At 40.5% G+C, this 14,134-nt stretch overlaps 1 protein-coding gene across 7 annotated transcripts in view; it reads left to right on the forward strand.

The window, feature by feature from the left end:
* col7a1l (collagen type VII alpha 1-like) overlaps positions 1–13,187 on the forward strand; it is a 44,295-nt gene extending 31,108 nt beyond the window's left edge. For 4 of the 7 annotated variants that reach the window (XM_078100313.1, XM_078100318.1, XM_078100312.1 and 1 more), the window contains exons 73-108: positions 322–366; positions 744–821; positions 1,198–1,254; positions 1,481–1,582; positions 2,008–2,058; positions 3,292–3,345; positions 3,417–3,470; positions 3,588–3,626; positions 3,726–4,235; positions 4,324–4,359; positions 4,804–4,830; positions 4,955–5,014; positions 5,342–5,467; positions 5,606–5,677; positions 5,921–5,956; positions 6,109–6,168; positions 6,394–6,438; positions 6,531–6,566; positions 6,740–6,775; positions 7,229–7,285; positions 7,493–7,564; positions 7,728–7,799; positions 7,901–7,936; positions 8,010–8,090; positions 8,174–8,227; positions 8,334–8,387; positions 8,472–8,534; positions 8,614–8,676; positions 8,790–8,906; positions 9,571–9,648; positions 10,031–10,084; positions 10,191–10,239; positions 10,893–11,108; positions 12,139–12,210; positions 12,614–12,793; positions 12,950–13,187. In XM_078100313.1, coding sequence (XP_077956439.1) covers positions 322–366; positions 744–821; positions 1,198–1,254; positions 1,481–1,582; positions 2,008–2,058; positions 3,292–3,345; positions 3,417–3,470; positions 3,588–3,626; positions 3,726–4,235; positions 4,324–4,359; positions 4,804–4,830; positions 4,955–5,014; positions 5,342–5,467; positions 5,606–5,677; positions 5,921–5,956; positions 6,109–6,168; positions 6,394–6,438; positions 6,531–6,566; positions 6,740–6,775; positions 7,229–7,285; positions 7,493–7,564; positions 7,728–7,799; positions 7,901–7,936; positions 8,010–8,090; positions 8,174–8,227; positions 8,334–8,387; positions 8,472–8,534; positions 8,614–8,676; positions 8,790–8,906; positions 9,571–9,648; positions 10,031–10,084; positions 10,191–10,239; positions 10,893–11,108; positions 12,139–12,210; positions 12,614–12,793; positions 12,950–12,975 — 2,868 coding nt within the window. In that variant the 3' untranslated portion in view covers positions 12,976–13,187. The remainder of the gene's footprint in view (positions 1–321; positions 367–743; positions 822–1,197; positions 1,255–1,480; positions 1,583–2,007; positions 2,059–3,291; positions 3,346–3,416; positions 3,471–3,587; positions 3,627–3,725; positions 4,236–4,323; positions 4,360–4,803; positions 4,831–4,954; positions 5,015–5,341; positions 5,468–5,605; positions 5,678–5,920; positions 5,957–6,108; positions 6,169–6,393; positions 6,439–6,530; positions 6,567–6,739; positions 6,776–7,228; positions 7,286–7,492; positions 7,565–7,727; positions 7,800–7,900; positions 7,937–8,009; positions 8,091–8,173; positions 8,228–8,333; positions 8,388–8,471; positions 8,535–8,613; positions 8,677–8,789; positions 8,907–9,570; positions 9,649–10,030; positions 10,085–10,190; positions 10,240–10,892; positions 11,109–12,138; positions 12,211–12,613; positions 12,794–12,949) is intronic. The other 3 variants (XM_078100314.1, XM_078100315.1, XM_078100316.1) reach the window with 3 other exon arrangements.
* Positions 13,188–14,134: the final 947 nt, after the last annotated feature.

Genomic DNA, 14,134 nt, shown 5'->3' on the forward strand with positions numbered 1-14,134 from the left:
ATATTGATAAGTCATTTCAGTTGATGCCACTGAAGTATGACAATCAGCTTTATTATAGAATGTAAATACTGTCATGAACAAAGAGAAGCAGACATTTACTATAAAACAGGTTTACTTATCAATTCCTCAGAGTATATTTGATTCGCATTTGATAACTTTAACAATAAGGCCTCCTGAACATCTTAACTCCCCATTTCCCCTTTTAAATATCACCCTTGACTTACATCAACTTCATAGTTTCATGCTTGATCATAAACTTCTGAAGCATGACAAACTTTTCTTTTTTTTTTTCTGTCTGCTGACTATGAACTTCTTAACCAGGGCAAAGGAAATCAAGGACGGCATAAGAGGCAGAGACAACGCCTGGTAAATGTCCTTGAAGGGGTCCAAACTAAACCTGAAAGCATAACTTATCTTTTGCTCCAACTAAACAAAATAAAAACCAACTAACACAGCCTCTAACACGACATTAACATAACATGAATTGTGTGTAAATAACAGCTTTAGTACTAAAAGTTGTCAGCTCTATTAAGCAGAATTTTCATTTTAATGTTTACATGGTGTAGCTGGTGAAACTAAAAGCATGTATTGTTCTTAACGTGTGCTTCTCATTATATTAATGACATATTTTATAATAGTTTCCTTTTTTTAATTGTTTGGCATTGTCGTGTTCAACACACATGATGCATTATGATGCAACCGTAGCTTCTTTTGATTATTGCTACTTTTCCTTTTATCCAAAGGCAAGTGATGGGGACAAGCAAGAAGAAGAGGAAGAAGAGGAGTTTTATAACAGCGAAGAATACAGTTATGAATACGAGGTAGGCAGCCGCTCCGACGAATGACTAATTCATGAACTGTGGGAAACTTCAGTTTAAAGTGTTGATTGATGACGTGGGGTTGTTACGGATTTGGAGCGTTGTCATGGTGGGTGGCTTCTTAATAACAGACCTGTCATGATCAAATCTGGATGTTTTTTAATAGCATCATCCCATTTGTGCCCACACTCAACCCTGGACAGTTGATTAATGACACACCCACTACCTGAATTAATCATTAAGAATAAATTAGTTTGTCATTACAGTTTAGTGCATCTGCTCTTCACATCAGCCACTGGAGTCTCTGTAGTTTTACATGTTTAAGGTTTTACATGTTTAAAAGTTATAATGGTATTTTTCTTTTTTTTTTTTTAAACAGGAAGAACTTTCCCCATCTGACTCTTCGGGTCACCAGGAGAAGAACAACAGCAAAAAGGTGCATTTGCTTCAACTGGATTGGGAATAATAAATTTCACAGATCACCAGGCAGATGAAATCCCCTTTCCAGTAGATAAAAAGACGATGGATTATTAATCTGTAGCCCAGATAATAACAAAATGTAATTCACTTGCAAGACTGCACTCTGATAAAAGGGAAGCGGAGGCAGCCGAGCTCAGCTGGGAGGAATAATGACATATTCACGCTGGTTTTATTTTCTGTAGGAGGAACAATTGCCCACACCCCGTCCTGCTCAGACAGAAACATTGGTGGGAGCCTCCAGTCATCCGCCAACATCCTCTGCAGACAGACACATAGATGCAGAGGTGAAACTGCACATTTCTGTGTTTCTTACGTATTTTCTTTAAAATATGCCTGTTGTGAAATTCTCCACACATGCTAATATGTTTTGCGTGCTTTAGACCGGTCAGGCGAGGGATACCTCTCCTAAATAAAGACCATATCATTTTTATTCTCAAGCTGCAACCGCTTTAAATGTTTAAAAATGATCACTTATGATCCCTGAAATAAGTAAGTGAGCTTTGATTGTGTATAGTATCAATGTTCTTTAGATTTTTTTTGTCAACCTGTCGGTTGTCTCGACAACCACAACGCCACTATGGGTGATAAAGAAAAGGCAGCTGGCCCGGTTGGTATCACATATAGAATTTCTAATCAACAGAGTGCTTTGTTTTTCAAGGCGCTGTTGTCACTTTCACGCTCTAAATCTATCCTTAATTGTCACGACCAGGATGAAGTGTCACTTCCCACACCGCCCGTCACAACAGAAGAACCAGACGAGGTACAGCTTTGATTTGAAAGGCTTGAATATTAACCGAATGTGTCTGAAGATTCTTGCATGCCTCGGAATGCAAATCTATTTCATTAACACTAAACTTGAGACACCCGGAAATGATGGAGAAGTGCTTTGAAGAAATGAAGGACGGGCTTCACTTTCTCCCTGTCTTAATATAAAGAATAAGCTTAAACGAACCATGCTTTAGGTCAAATGCAATGGCATCATATTTCATATTTCAACACTAGTTTCTTCTCTTTCCTCTGAAAATTTCACCAGTGCAAAAAAACGTTTGACTAAGGCTAATTTGAATACAGCAGGAATGGAAATATAATATCGCAGGCATTGCCGAAGCATGAGACAAGAGAGCATTTCTGAGCGGCATGCTTTTAGCATGATTTCTTTACCTTGCCTGAGTGGGAATGAGCAGAAATAGTGTCCGTGTCCAACTATTCAAGAATGATCTACTGGCAAAGACACAACTCCAGAGAGTTATACTTGTAATACTTTCTCTGTCTAATTTTAACAGGATGTCTCTTAAGTCCCAAGACATTGTGACGATAGGGTGATAAGCATTCATAAGAAAGGCCACACTGCACCGAACGTGTGAATAAACTGAAGTGTTTTGCTGGTGAGGAGCCCTCAACCTGACCAACACGAGGAAGGACTTCTTTCCACACAGAGACCATGTCACCCAATCAAACATATTGCCATTGCGAAGTTCATATCTTTATTTTGAGCAGAGATGTGTAGAAAATCAGGCACTGTTGAATGTTCCATATATTTTGTTTTCTTCATTTTGTGCAATGTAAACCTCAGTGTAGCCTACATCTTGTCTACAACTCAATTTATTTATTCAGACAAATATTTCTCTGTAATGAATCGGGTTAAACACAAAGGTTATGCCACCAAATTCAATATATCTCCTTTTGACAAGTTGTACGGGAATTTTATTTATTGAAACTTGGAATATGTTGTGTGTTTACTTCACTTTTGAACGCCAACAATGTGTAGTGGCACTATAATCTTATCTGTATCCAGGTCATACACTCTTTTCACTGGTGAAATTTTCTCTGTGTTTAACTTTGCTGTGCATGAATCTTCAGTAAAAGAATATTTGAATAACTTCCCGAGGCAATTTGTGTCTTCTTTTTTTGAACCATAAGAATACACATCACCACAGATGGTTGAAAGGATGATTTTGCTTGGTTTTCTCTTCGCTTTGGGGGGCTTTGACAGGTACCTCGATTCCGAATCAGGGTGAAGAAAAGTGTACCGTGGCCCAAAAACATGGTAAGCGTGTCTTGTTTAAAAATATATATATTATATTAAAAATAGCAGTAAAAATATTTCTTTTATTTAAGGTGTTCATGCCAGGAGTCCCAGGGGGAAGAAGTCAAATCAAGGAAGAACAAAAAGTTTGTTTCAGTCCTGAGAACTGTGATCATTAATGACTTTCACACATCATGAAAATCTAACTTCATGGTAACCATCTGTGGACTATACATGTGATTGCCCCTTCATTTTGATTTCAGCATTTATCCTCTGGAGCGCGAGGTTACAACAGCTGGAACGTAAGTCTGTCATCAACTATTCAGTAAAATAACATTCCGCCAAACTGAGGTTGTGTGATTTATAAATACACTGGTTTGTCTCAAAAAATGTTTCTCCAGCAACAGATGCAAGAAAGCATTGACCTTCAAACACATTCCAGGAGGCAGAGGCCAGAGCGGAGGGAGAGGCAGCGATACAGTGAAACAGAGAGAGAGATTTATCCAGAAGTACGAGGAGGAGAGCAACCGACTGAATTTGAAGTGGACGAGTGGGAAATGGAAAACCAGAAAGCACTACAGACGGATGGAAATGTCGAAACAGGCCCAGATCCAGTCTATGGAGAGGAGGAAAGGAGCGGAGACTACGACTGGGAGACAGAGGAGGACGTCGATCGGGAGAGAGGAGGAGGAGAGGAGGAGGAGGAGGACCTGGAGAGGGAGCGAGAGGAGCTGGATAAGGAGAGGCAGGCAGAGTTGGAGCTGGAGAGAACAGAGCAGGAGGGTGAGAGAGACTTGGAGAGGGAGGAGTGGGAGAGGAGGAGGGTGGAGATGGAGAGGGGGAGACAGGGGGGTCATTTTGAAGAAACTGGACAGCCGTACCCGTACCCTCCACAATATTTTTACCTCAAGGTAAGGCCGCATTGTACTCAAAGCACGCTCATCAGTATATGACATGCTCAATTAAACGCACTCTAATTGTACATTTCTCACGCAATAGGGACATCCAGGTGAGAATGGAACTCCGGGACGAAAGGTGACTAAAGATATTTTAGGTCAAAAATGTATTGAGTCACCTTTGTAAAAGCCAGACACAGCCATTATAATTAATGGACATTATGTTTCTTTCTTCATACCAATTTACGGCGCAATATTCCTCGCCGTAAGATCGCAGAGCAAGAATGACAGTCGCCACACGAAATGTGTCACCCGTCTATAAAAACACCAGCTGAGCTGGGGGAGAGGTTCTCTCCCGTCTCGCATGTCAGTGAAGCCATTTTAGTGCAAGCCTTTGATGTCACGCTCTGCTCTATTTCTGTGTGACTGGAAGACAGTAGATTAAAGCAGACATTAATAATTCCTCTTGTTAAACACACTGACAATTCAGCTTTTTTTTAGCAATTATTTTGGCTCATGAAAAACATTGTGGTGAGGTGCACTTTGTAGCTGGTATTTACTCTTTTTTTTATACACTTTTCAGGGGGAAATTGGTGAAAATGGACAAAAGGTAAATACTTTTCAGCTGTAATCATTTACGTTTTCAACAGAACAGACAAAATCAGGTGGTTGTGTTTTTACTTAAAATAAATTCCAGTGAAATATGTCATTGACATGTTGTTTTGGGTTTTTAGGGAGAGCCAGGCATTGGCCACAGAGGTCCAGAAGGCCAGGCTGGTCCTCCAGGACGGAAGGTTCATGAAAAGAAATATAAGCAATCTGTTATTCTATAAAAATCCCTTCTAAAATCACTTAATACCAACAGTCCGTTCAATCACATTCTCATTGATTGACTTTTCTTCTCTTCGCTCGTTTAATTTAGCTTATTTAATTAGCTCAGTGACTCACACCCTCATTTAAAATGAGGTTTGAGCATGTACATTGATAAAGAAAATAATCAACTTTATTTAAAACACAATTATTCAAAAGTAACAGAAAAGTAATTACTGCATTACATGAAAGAAGTGAACTTTAACAATTAATTTGTCACTTTCCTTCTCTCCTACCTCCTCTTCCTCCAGGGTGAACCAGGCGAGCCGGGGCTTCCGGGTGCTCAGGGCATCCAGGGTATTCTTGGTAACACTGGCGTGCAGGGAGCCCCTGGACTTAGGGGGCCCCCGGGGGACCCAGGAGAACCGGGCAGGGAGGTACATCGTCTCATGTTGACTAATTAGTCCAATTAGTCCGCTTTGACATTACATTGAAATGTAAAGGAGTGTATAAATATGGAGAGCGTTGTGTGTTTGAAAGAGAAAGCTGAGAGGTTTTGTATGTTGGCGGCGCAGGGGGACCGGGGAAGAAGGGGGAAGAATGGATCACCAGGAACTCCTGGACCTCGAGGAGCAGCAGGGCCTCACGTAAGAACCTACAAACAGATCAATGATCTTATTTGGCTGAATATTCATGGAGCCGTTCAGATAGATGAATTTATAATTTAACACTTTAGAATTATGTATAGTCACGTTTTCCATGTGAAATTTCAAAAAACACGTTTGACTCTTTTCAATCATTCTTTGACATTAGCGACATTGTATTGTATTTCAACTGGAAATTATATTTATTGATATTTTCTGTTTCTATCACTGCATCTCTCTATAAAGGGTCCTCTTGGTGAGCCTGGGGTTAAAGGAGAAAAGGTGCAAATACTGTATATGATATATATATATATGATGCATTAACTAAATTAAATATAATATTATGAGAACGTTTTGTGTTTTATGACCATTTTCCTTTCTGACCTGTGCAAAAACATGATACATCATGTTAAAACTACTGTGTTCCTCACCAGGGTTACAGTGCTCCTGGGGAGCCTGGTGCCAGAGGTTTGCCCGGCTTTGCAGGCAGAAGGGTAAAACGAGCTCAGCGTATTCATCACAGACAACCTGTGATAGTGACAAACACTTTCAACATGTTTCATCTTTATCTAGCTTTGTTTATTTAATGTAAAATATCCCACACTCAATTTGTTCATCCGTTTCAGTGACAGCTTATCCAATCTTTTTCCGTTTTTCACCTTTTCAGGCTTTTGACATGACATATTAAGCAGACTCGTTTCCTTTGCTTTCCTTTCTAGGGTGAGAAAGGCACTCAGGGAATTAAAGGAGCTCCTGGGAATTTAGTAAGCAACTTTTCTAAACCATACAAATAAGTATTAGAGACCGTTAGAGTTTCCCTTTCACAAAGTCCCATAAATTCATAATTTCTCACCAGGGTTCAAAAGGCTGGCATGGTGCCAAAGGTGAAAAGGTGAGCTGCTACTGGTAACTTTATGCTTCACCATGTGGATTGCGTTGGACTGCATTCTGTTATATGGTTTTATATCATAGCACAAGAGTAGCAACAGCTATGAAGTGAGATATATATGTCAGTACTTTTAACACTTTTGGGGAGTGCTTTTTAAAAACAGTGTTTCTTTGCAGGGTGATCATGGGTTTCCTGGAGTAAGGGGAGAAAGGGTATGATGATTTTCACTGTTAAAAAATAAATATTTGTTGGGCCAAAAACTATTTGACTATTAGGTCAAAATAGTTTTTTTAAAGAAAGTCCAAAACTTTTAGGTTTAAAAATGTCATGGAAATAAGTCCAAATAAGTAAAAAAAAAAAAAATATATATATATATATTAGGTTTAAAAATGTACTGCAAAAAATGTATTTTGAAAAAATATTTTGAAAAAAATGTTGTTTATGGTAAGAAAAAAAGTAATAAAGTCCTAAAATATTAGGTAGAATAGATGTTTGGAAATAAAAGTAAAAAAAATATAGGGTGAAAAAATATATATTTTTTAAAGTTCGGTCAAAAAATGTCTTACAGACAAGAATCATTGGTATTAATTGCTTCTTTTATGTATGTATACAGTACATCCATAGGAATTCACAGCTAATATTCTCAATTTGTTTCCTTCCTACAGGGGAGTATGCTTCAAATCCAAGGACCCCGTGGATCTAAAGGTTCCAAAGGAGTTCCTGTGAGATATTATATATTAACACAACTCAAATCAAATTTATTTGCTCTTACAAGGGCCATCAAACTTCTTTTGCCTCCCCAGGTTGACAGACATTTACACTAAAAATGACAGAAGGAGAAAAAAAGCAATGACAACAAAGAAAGCTCAAGCGCTCACAAAGTTCAAATGAAAATAACTATGAATAATTGAGTAGATGCTTTGTTTCAGGGTGAGCGAGGCGCACCAGGTTTTGATGGCGATAAAGGAGAAAAGGGCGAGGATGGTCCTCCTGGAGTCAAGGTAATGAAAACCGCTATGGGAAAGAGAAATTCCAAATGCATGGAAATGTTATTCACAACAGTGATGTTATACTGTTCATCATCACATCTCACATTATCAGTTATAATAAATGTCCCTGCAAACAAACTCAGAATGATAGAAAGCATGAAAAATGTTTTTTAAGGGCATAAAAGGCGATGCAGGGACTAAGGGGGCATTGGGGCGCTTTGGAGTACGAGGACCAGTTGGCCAGAAGGTAAATAATGTTTCATTTTAATAGCTTCCCACTGCTAAAACACAAGTTTAACCATTCACCTGTGTTTGTACCGTGGGTGAAATATTCTTCTTCTCCGACAGGGAGATCCAGGAGAGCCAGGACTTGATGGCGTGATGGTAGGGCTACAGGACAATCCAGTCTACACTTCAGGGAATCCCACACAGCAAAAAACACATCATCTCTTTTAAGGGTCGCAGTGGAGATCATGGAGACGATGGGGCCAAGGGGGACAACGGAGACAAAGGACTGCAGGGCCTTAAGGGCAATCAGGTACGGTACATAGAAGATCAATACAGAATCCATCGTGATCCTTTAGATTTTTTTTTAAGATTCAACTTTGTTTCTTTTCACAGGGCGATCGGGGAGAACCGGGCTTACCGGGAGACCGAGGGGAGAAGGGAGAAAAGGTGGCGTGGTTGTTATCCGTCACAGTTGTTCCATGAACCGTTTTGTTTACCCACGCGCCACGTCACGGTGTCACTATCCTGTCCTTTCTTTTATATGCAATTAAAGGGTTTCAGAGGTCTGCCTGGACGCACTGGGAGTGCAGGCCTGTATGGAGAAAAAGTGAGGCCCAATTACACGTTATTTAACAATGTAATGTGAAGAAATTCTGCTGATACTTTAGATGAATTTATCCTCGCAAAACAGGGAGATATGGGGTTACACGGAACCAATGGTATACCGGGGCTGAATGGCCTCACAGGGCGCAAGGTGAATATTGTGAAAGCAGTTCTACTTCCCTTTTCCCCCAACTGTACACAAACTCACTCATCATGTGATTTCCCTTCAGGGCGATAAGGGACAGGGAGGCGTCAACGGTGTTGATGGTGCTCCTGGAGTGAAAGGACACAAGGTTAGTAAATGAACTTCATTATCTAACTTGTCTAATTTCACTGATTGTGTGCTTGTTTGTATTTTCCTCTGTGCACATGAGATCACTGACCGGGCCAATGCACTTCATTGTAGGGTGAAGCCGGCTTTCCAGGTTTTCCAGGGTTTAAGGGGTCTCCAGGGAATACAGGAAGAGTTGGAGATAAGGGACCACCAGCATCTCCAGGACCCCAAGGGGTCAGAGGACCTAAGGTACCATATTCCTGGTCCATCAGTGCGTTGAGGAAATATAATAGTTTTATATTTTAAAATGCATTAATAGTGTATTTGTTTTCTTTGTGATTGTACATGCAGGGTAAAAAAAATGAAGAATGATTCATTCTTGAGTCGTTTTCTTGAAATGCATGCAAACAACAATCACAACCACCACTGTCTTAAATTGCTTAATCTTGCTCACAAGATTGCCAATTATTTGAGGTATGGCAGCACTAAAAACAAATCTCGTGAATTCATAACAGCAGACTATCACTGCATAGGAGGAGAGGAGACTGAGAATGCGACAAACGAAAGTAAACAGGAGGATGAGCTCAGCTTGATTACAGTTATCAGCATGCCTGTCTTTGTTCAGAGAAACTAGCAATATGCACTCACACACATTAACATTAACACACGTACACACTGTACGCGGGGGTCTATTTCTGTCTGCAGCTTTCGAGTGCAGTAATGTTTCACTCAATTCACTCATTTCGACTACATTTAGAAGACTGGGTGTTTGCAGAGTGGATGGAAACCTCTAATGAGAGTAATATACAGAAGATGTAACTGTCTTTCATGACGCTAAGCAGGTTCTTTTTGACAGAATTTTGAAACTCACAGCATGTTTCCTCTTTGCACACTCTGATCTTTTGTCAAACAGGGGGACAAGGGCAGGAGGGGCCGATCGAAACCATGTCAGAGGGGAGGACCTGGGATTCCGGGACTACGAGGAGAAATTGTAAGAGCCTTAACTGAACGTTAACTGCATTTCCAATTCAATGTGCTATTATGTTAATCGCTAAAACTCTGTGCCGGCGAAACACGGTTAACTTAAAGTAGAGCCAGTTCTTGACCCTCCCCGAGCCGGTAATACTTTTGAACCAACTCTTGTATTACTTAATTCTTTTAACAAAGGAAAAACTATGGGACCAGTTCTAAACAATTCAAAAAGGCTAGATAGATTTTATCAACACATCTGACGTTCAGCACCAGAATGTGTTATGAATGTGGAACTAATCTTGGTTTCAGATGCTGGTTGTTCGCAGGCTGGAAGTCTACACTCTCAAATTAAAATGCATTGTACAAATAGTTTAAATATAATTGTGTTGTTTTATCTGTAGGGCACAATGGGTACTGAAGGAGGAAAGGGGGACAAGGGGGAGCCTGGACTCTCAGTACGTGTTCATCACAATCACAAAGACACACCTCTTACATAAATGTACACATCGAGTTGAATAAATGGATTAACTTGCTTTGAATCTTGTCATTTTCTGTGTCAAGGCTGAAGAAGTGAAGCAGCTAGTCACCCAGCAGGTGGTAGAAAAGTGTGGTAAGATGTGTGTGTGTGTCTGTGTGTGTGGGGGGAGTCATGTTGTCATAATATTCACTTGTACATTTTGAACCCTCCTATGTGTTGTTCTACTCTTCTGTACATTTGTGCAGGAGAGAATATTTGTGTGTCTCTAGACAGGCCACACATTGTGTGTGTGTGTGTGTGTGTGTGTGTGTGTGTGTGTGTGTGTGTGTGTGTGTGTGTGTGTGTGTGTGTGTGTGTGTGTGTGTGTGTGTGTGTGTGTGTGTGTGTGTGTGTGTGTGTGTGTGTGTTTTGCTCTGAAGCTCCCGTTGAAACAGCATGGCAGCCGTGTGTGTTTTGCCATCTGTTGTGTTCTCTCGGAGGAACACACACCATGGTGCCAGCAGCAGTGGAGCCATTCACAAACACGATACTAGCGTTACGAATCCACTACACACTTAGAATACACTTAAGGGACAATTCTGTGAATTATCAACACTTTTCCCTGTTTGATTTTCAAAATCTTTTTGTAAAACTGATATAAAAAACAGATTTATAAACCTAAACTTTGCCAAGGAATGCTCAATTATTTAAAAAGTATGTTGGTGTCTCCTACAAGATGGAAGATATTAAAAACGGCATTTTTTTATGGTTCAATGATCGTTTGTGTCACGTTCACATCCTTACAGGGTTGGAATACAAGTTCATGGTAAAGTCTGTGGATCCGGATGGAACAACGGCAGTGATTTTGAATAAAAAAGAGCAGGAGGATGCCGTGATATCCCTCAACCCTGACCGCCATAAAGCAGGAATGTTGGAGGAAGAAGGTGAAGAAGTAGAAGAATATGGAGACCAGCTGGAAGAAAAGACCAGTCCTGCCCCTGGGATTCTACCGAACAGCACTGGTAATAACAATCATTTCCATCTTACACATTGAAACCAGTAAACGTTCAAGCCTGTGGGCCAAACACACAGATGCCTGGGATGTCGCCGTTGTCTAATATACTCGAATATAGATCATGATCGAGTGAGTGTCACCGCTTGGTGATTACATACGTCATGATTATGTGTAACAGCTGTGGTGTCCTAATGTGTTAGTGGGGATTTTCAATCGGTAATAATGTACTGGGAGATAAAATATCAACACATGATTTTTAACAACTCATCAACTTCATTTCATCTGTTCTTACTTATTGTGAGACACACAGTATGTTATCATGCTATTAGGTCATCTATAGGAAAAAAAGAGTTGAATGACAATGTAGCCTGAATCCTGTTGCTATGGTAACTCTCCATGGATAAAACATGTTTAAATCTAAGCTTAAGTGAAAGCACTTCTGGGCTTTTAGCAAAGCTTTTATTCAATGCCTGGTTAATTGGTGTCATACTCTTAAAAAAAAAACTATAAACTATAAATCTAATAATACAAATCTACTCTGTCAACTATCAAAAAAAACCTCAGCTTTTAGAGAGCTTGTTATTGACCAAATAATATCAAGACCATAAAGATAAAGGGCAAGAGTGGGTCATTCTGTAGTCAGAAGATCTGTGTTTTGGTTCCTGGCTGATTCATGTGTTGCTGCAGCGTCATTATTTGCCATAAATGGTCAGTTGCTTGACGTAAGTGTCTCTGACTCTTTGTTGTTCACTTTGGTTCCACTTGTTGGATGTGTTAACAGCCAATGTTGATGATGTTGTTTCGTCACACAAACAACGTGCTGTCATTTGTTTTATCAAATTCTTTGAATTGCACAAATGCGTTGAAAAGACTAACTGATGAACGATCTATGCAACTTGACAACTTGTTGGTCACTTGGATTTAAGATGAGTCAAAAGACAACTGGCATTGATTAAATGTTGACCTATCAAACTTGTTCCTGTCTGATCCCCGATGATTGAATCCACCAACGTGTAAAACGTGTCACTGATGTTCAGATTTGCTTGAGGGAGGGACAGCGGATTGGGGACAGAGGAAGAAAAGAGGGGTGTTTGGAACCAATGCTGCTGGTGAGTGTCCATAACAACTGATTTTCTTCTTTTCTTTCCCCTCGTTTTGCAATCTCATCTACTTGCTCCGTGTTCAATTCTCCTCACTTTTTCCCAATGTGACTATTGAGATGCTTCAAATCAGTATGCAGTTACTGACTTGTGTGTGACAAACACTCACATCTCCCATTTGAACCATAGCCGTTCCAGGAATTTGCACACCAGTGGCCCCAAGTGGTCTCTATACATATTTTTTGTGAGTTTCACAGACTTTCATTCCGGAATAATGTATCCGGTAATCCCACTCAAACATCCTAGAACCTTTCCTACCAATTCTTTGCCGCATAAATCCGTAACGGTGAATTTACGGCATCTCAGGTTTGTTGGTTTATCTTTTCATCTTTCCCCTCACGTGCGACGTCAGCAGAAGACCGCTGCCTGGAGCCAATGTCCGAGGGGGCCTGTTCGGAATATGTTCTTCTCTGGTACTTCCACCCTCGCTCCGGGGAATGCAGGCCGTTTGTGTACAGCGGCTGTGGGGGGAACAGAAACCAATTCTCCTCAAGACAAGAATGCCATAGTTGGTGTGGGATGGAGAGCAGAGGTGGGGACCAGTCAGATAAGTTGAAAAACTTTTTCAAAAAGCCGGGAAAAAAGCTTGCAAATTACAAATGAGATGACAATGTATCATAAGAAGAGCCATTATGATATTCTGGTATCCTTTAATCCTAGTAATAAAAATGTATTTACACTTCCACAGGTACTGAGCCCTGGAGAGGAAACTAGCAATCCATATCAAGAAATCTACTTTTGTACATAACTGTTTGTGTATTGGATTTATTTATAAACTTCAACAGATCATGAATTTGTTTTATAGAGAAATTGTGTTGAAATTCAAATGTGAATTTTGTCATTTGTATACATGCCTCTAAAAATGGACTGTGTCAAAGTGGTCGATGTCTAACACTGAAACATTAAATCCATCTTTTTTTTTGTGAGTCCGCGTCGTGCTCGTCTCATCTCCAGCCTTCTCACCGTAAAACTCAGTCACCTATCTTCCGATTCGCCGATCGCCCTGCATCCTTTGCGGTGTGAAAAACGAGACACCCCTTCGTCACTGCATATGTTGCGTTGGCAGGTGGAGTTATGGGTCAGATGAGCGACCAACAGGAGCCCAGCGAGGGAGATCACGTAGGGACTGTTTCAAAAGGACTCTGTCATCAGACCCCGGCGGCAGTAGCAGGGGATTCCTGCGTGGGTGTTGATGTGGGGGCAGCACACACACTCACGTCTTTTTCTATTTTTCTGGCAGTGTGACATGTGAAAATACACGACGCAAACTTGGGTTCCCAGGGTGCCATTGGTGGTTATTTTCAAAGAGGACACCTTGGTGTGCAACATGCTGCACCAGCTCCACCAACCAGGACTCTTGGGCTAAAATCCTCGAACGGCAGCTCGCTGAAAATAGACAGCGTTTTAAAACACGAATTCCATTCGCCTCAAAGAGACGGATTCTCGACACCGGAGGCTTTCTGCACATGAGTCACGATTCTGCGCTGTAATATACTCCCACATGTGAAAATGCTTCATAGATCTGCAAGATGTCGTTACGCAGTCCGCAGTGACAGGATGTTCTCGCTAAACCGCACCGACCTGCCAACCACAACTCAGCTTAACCTAAGATAGAAACCACACCGCAAAAAAAGAATTAGCCCTTACAGTTTAGGCTTACAAAGTTTCTAGTATTTAAAATGATCCTTTGGCATGTTACCGACAGGCTCAGGCTCCTACAAAATATAGATTGGTTACATTAAAACTGAATGTGAACATAAAAACGGCTGTAAGAGGTCAGCGCCACTGGATGCCTTTGGTTATTTCTCAGTCAGAGTAAACATGACTTAAGCAACACCCACATTTTATTGTTTGTTATTAACTTTCATTGGTT

Source organism: Gasterosteus aculeatus, chromosome 4 (genome assembly GCF_964276395.1).
Source record: "Gasterosteus aculeatus chromosome 4, fGasAcu3.hap1.1, whole genome shotgun sequence".
Classification (NCBI taxonomy): domain Eukaryota; kingdom Metazoa; phylum Chordata; class Actinopteri; order Perciformes; family Gasterosteidae; genus Gasterosteus; species Gasterosteus aculeatus.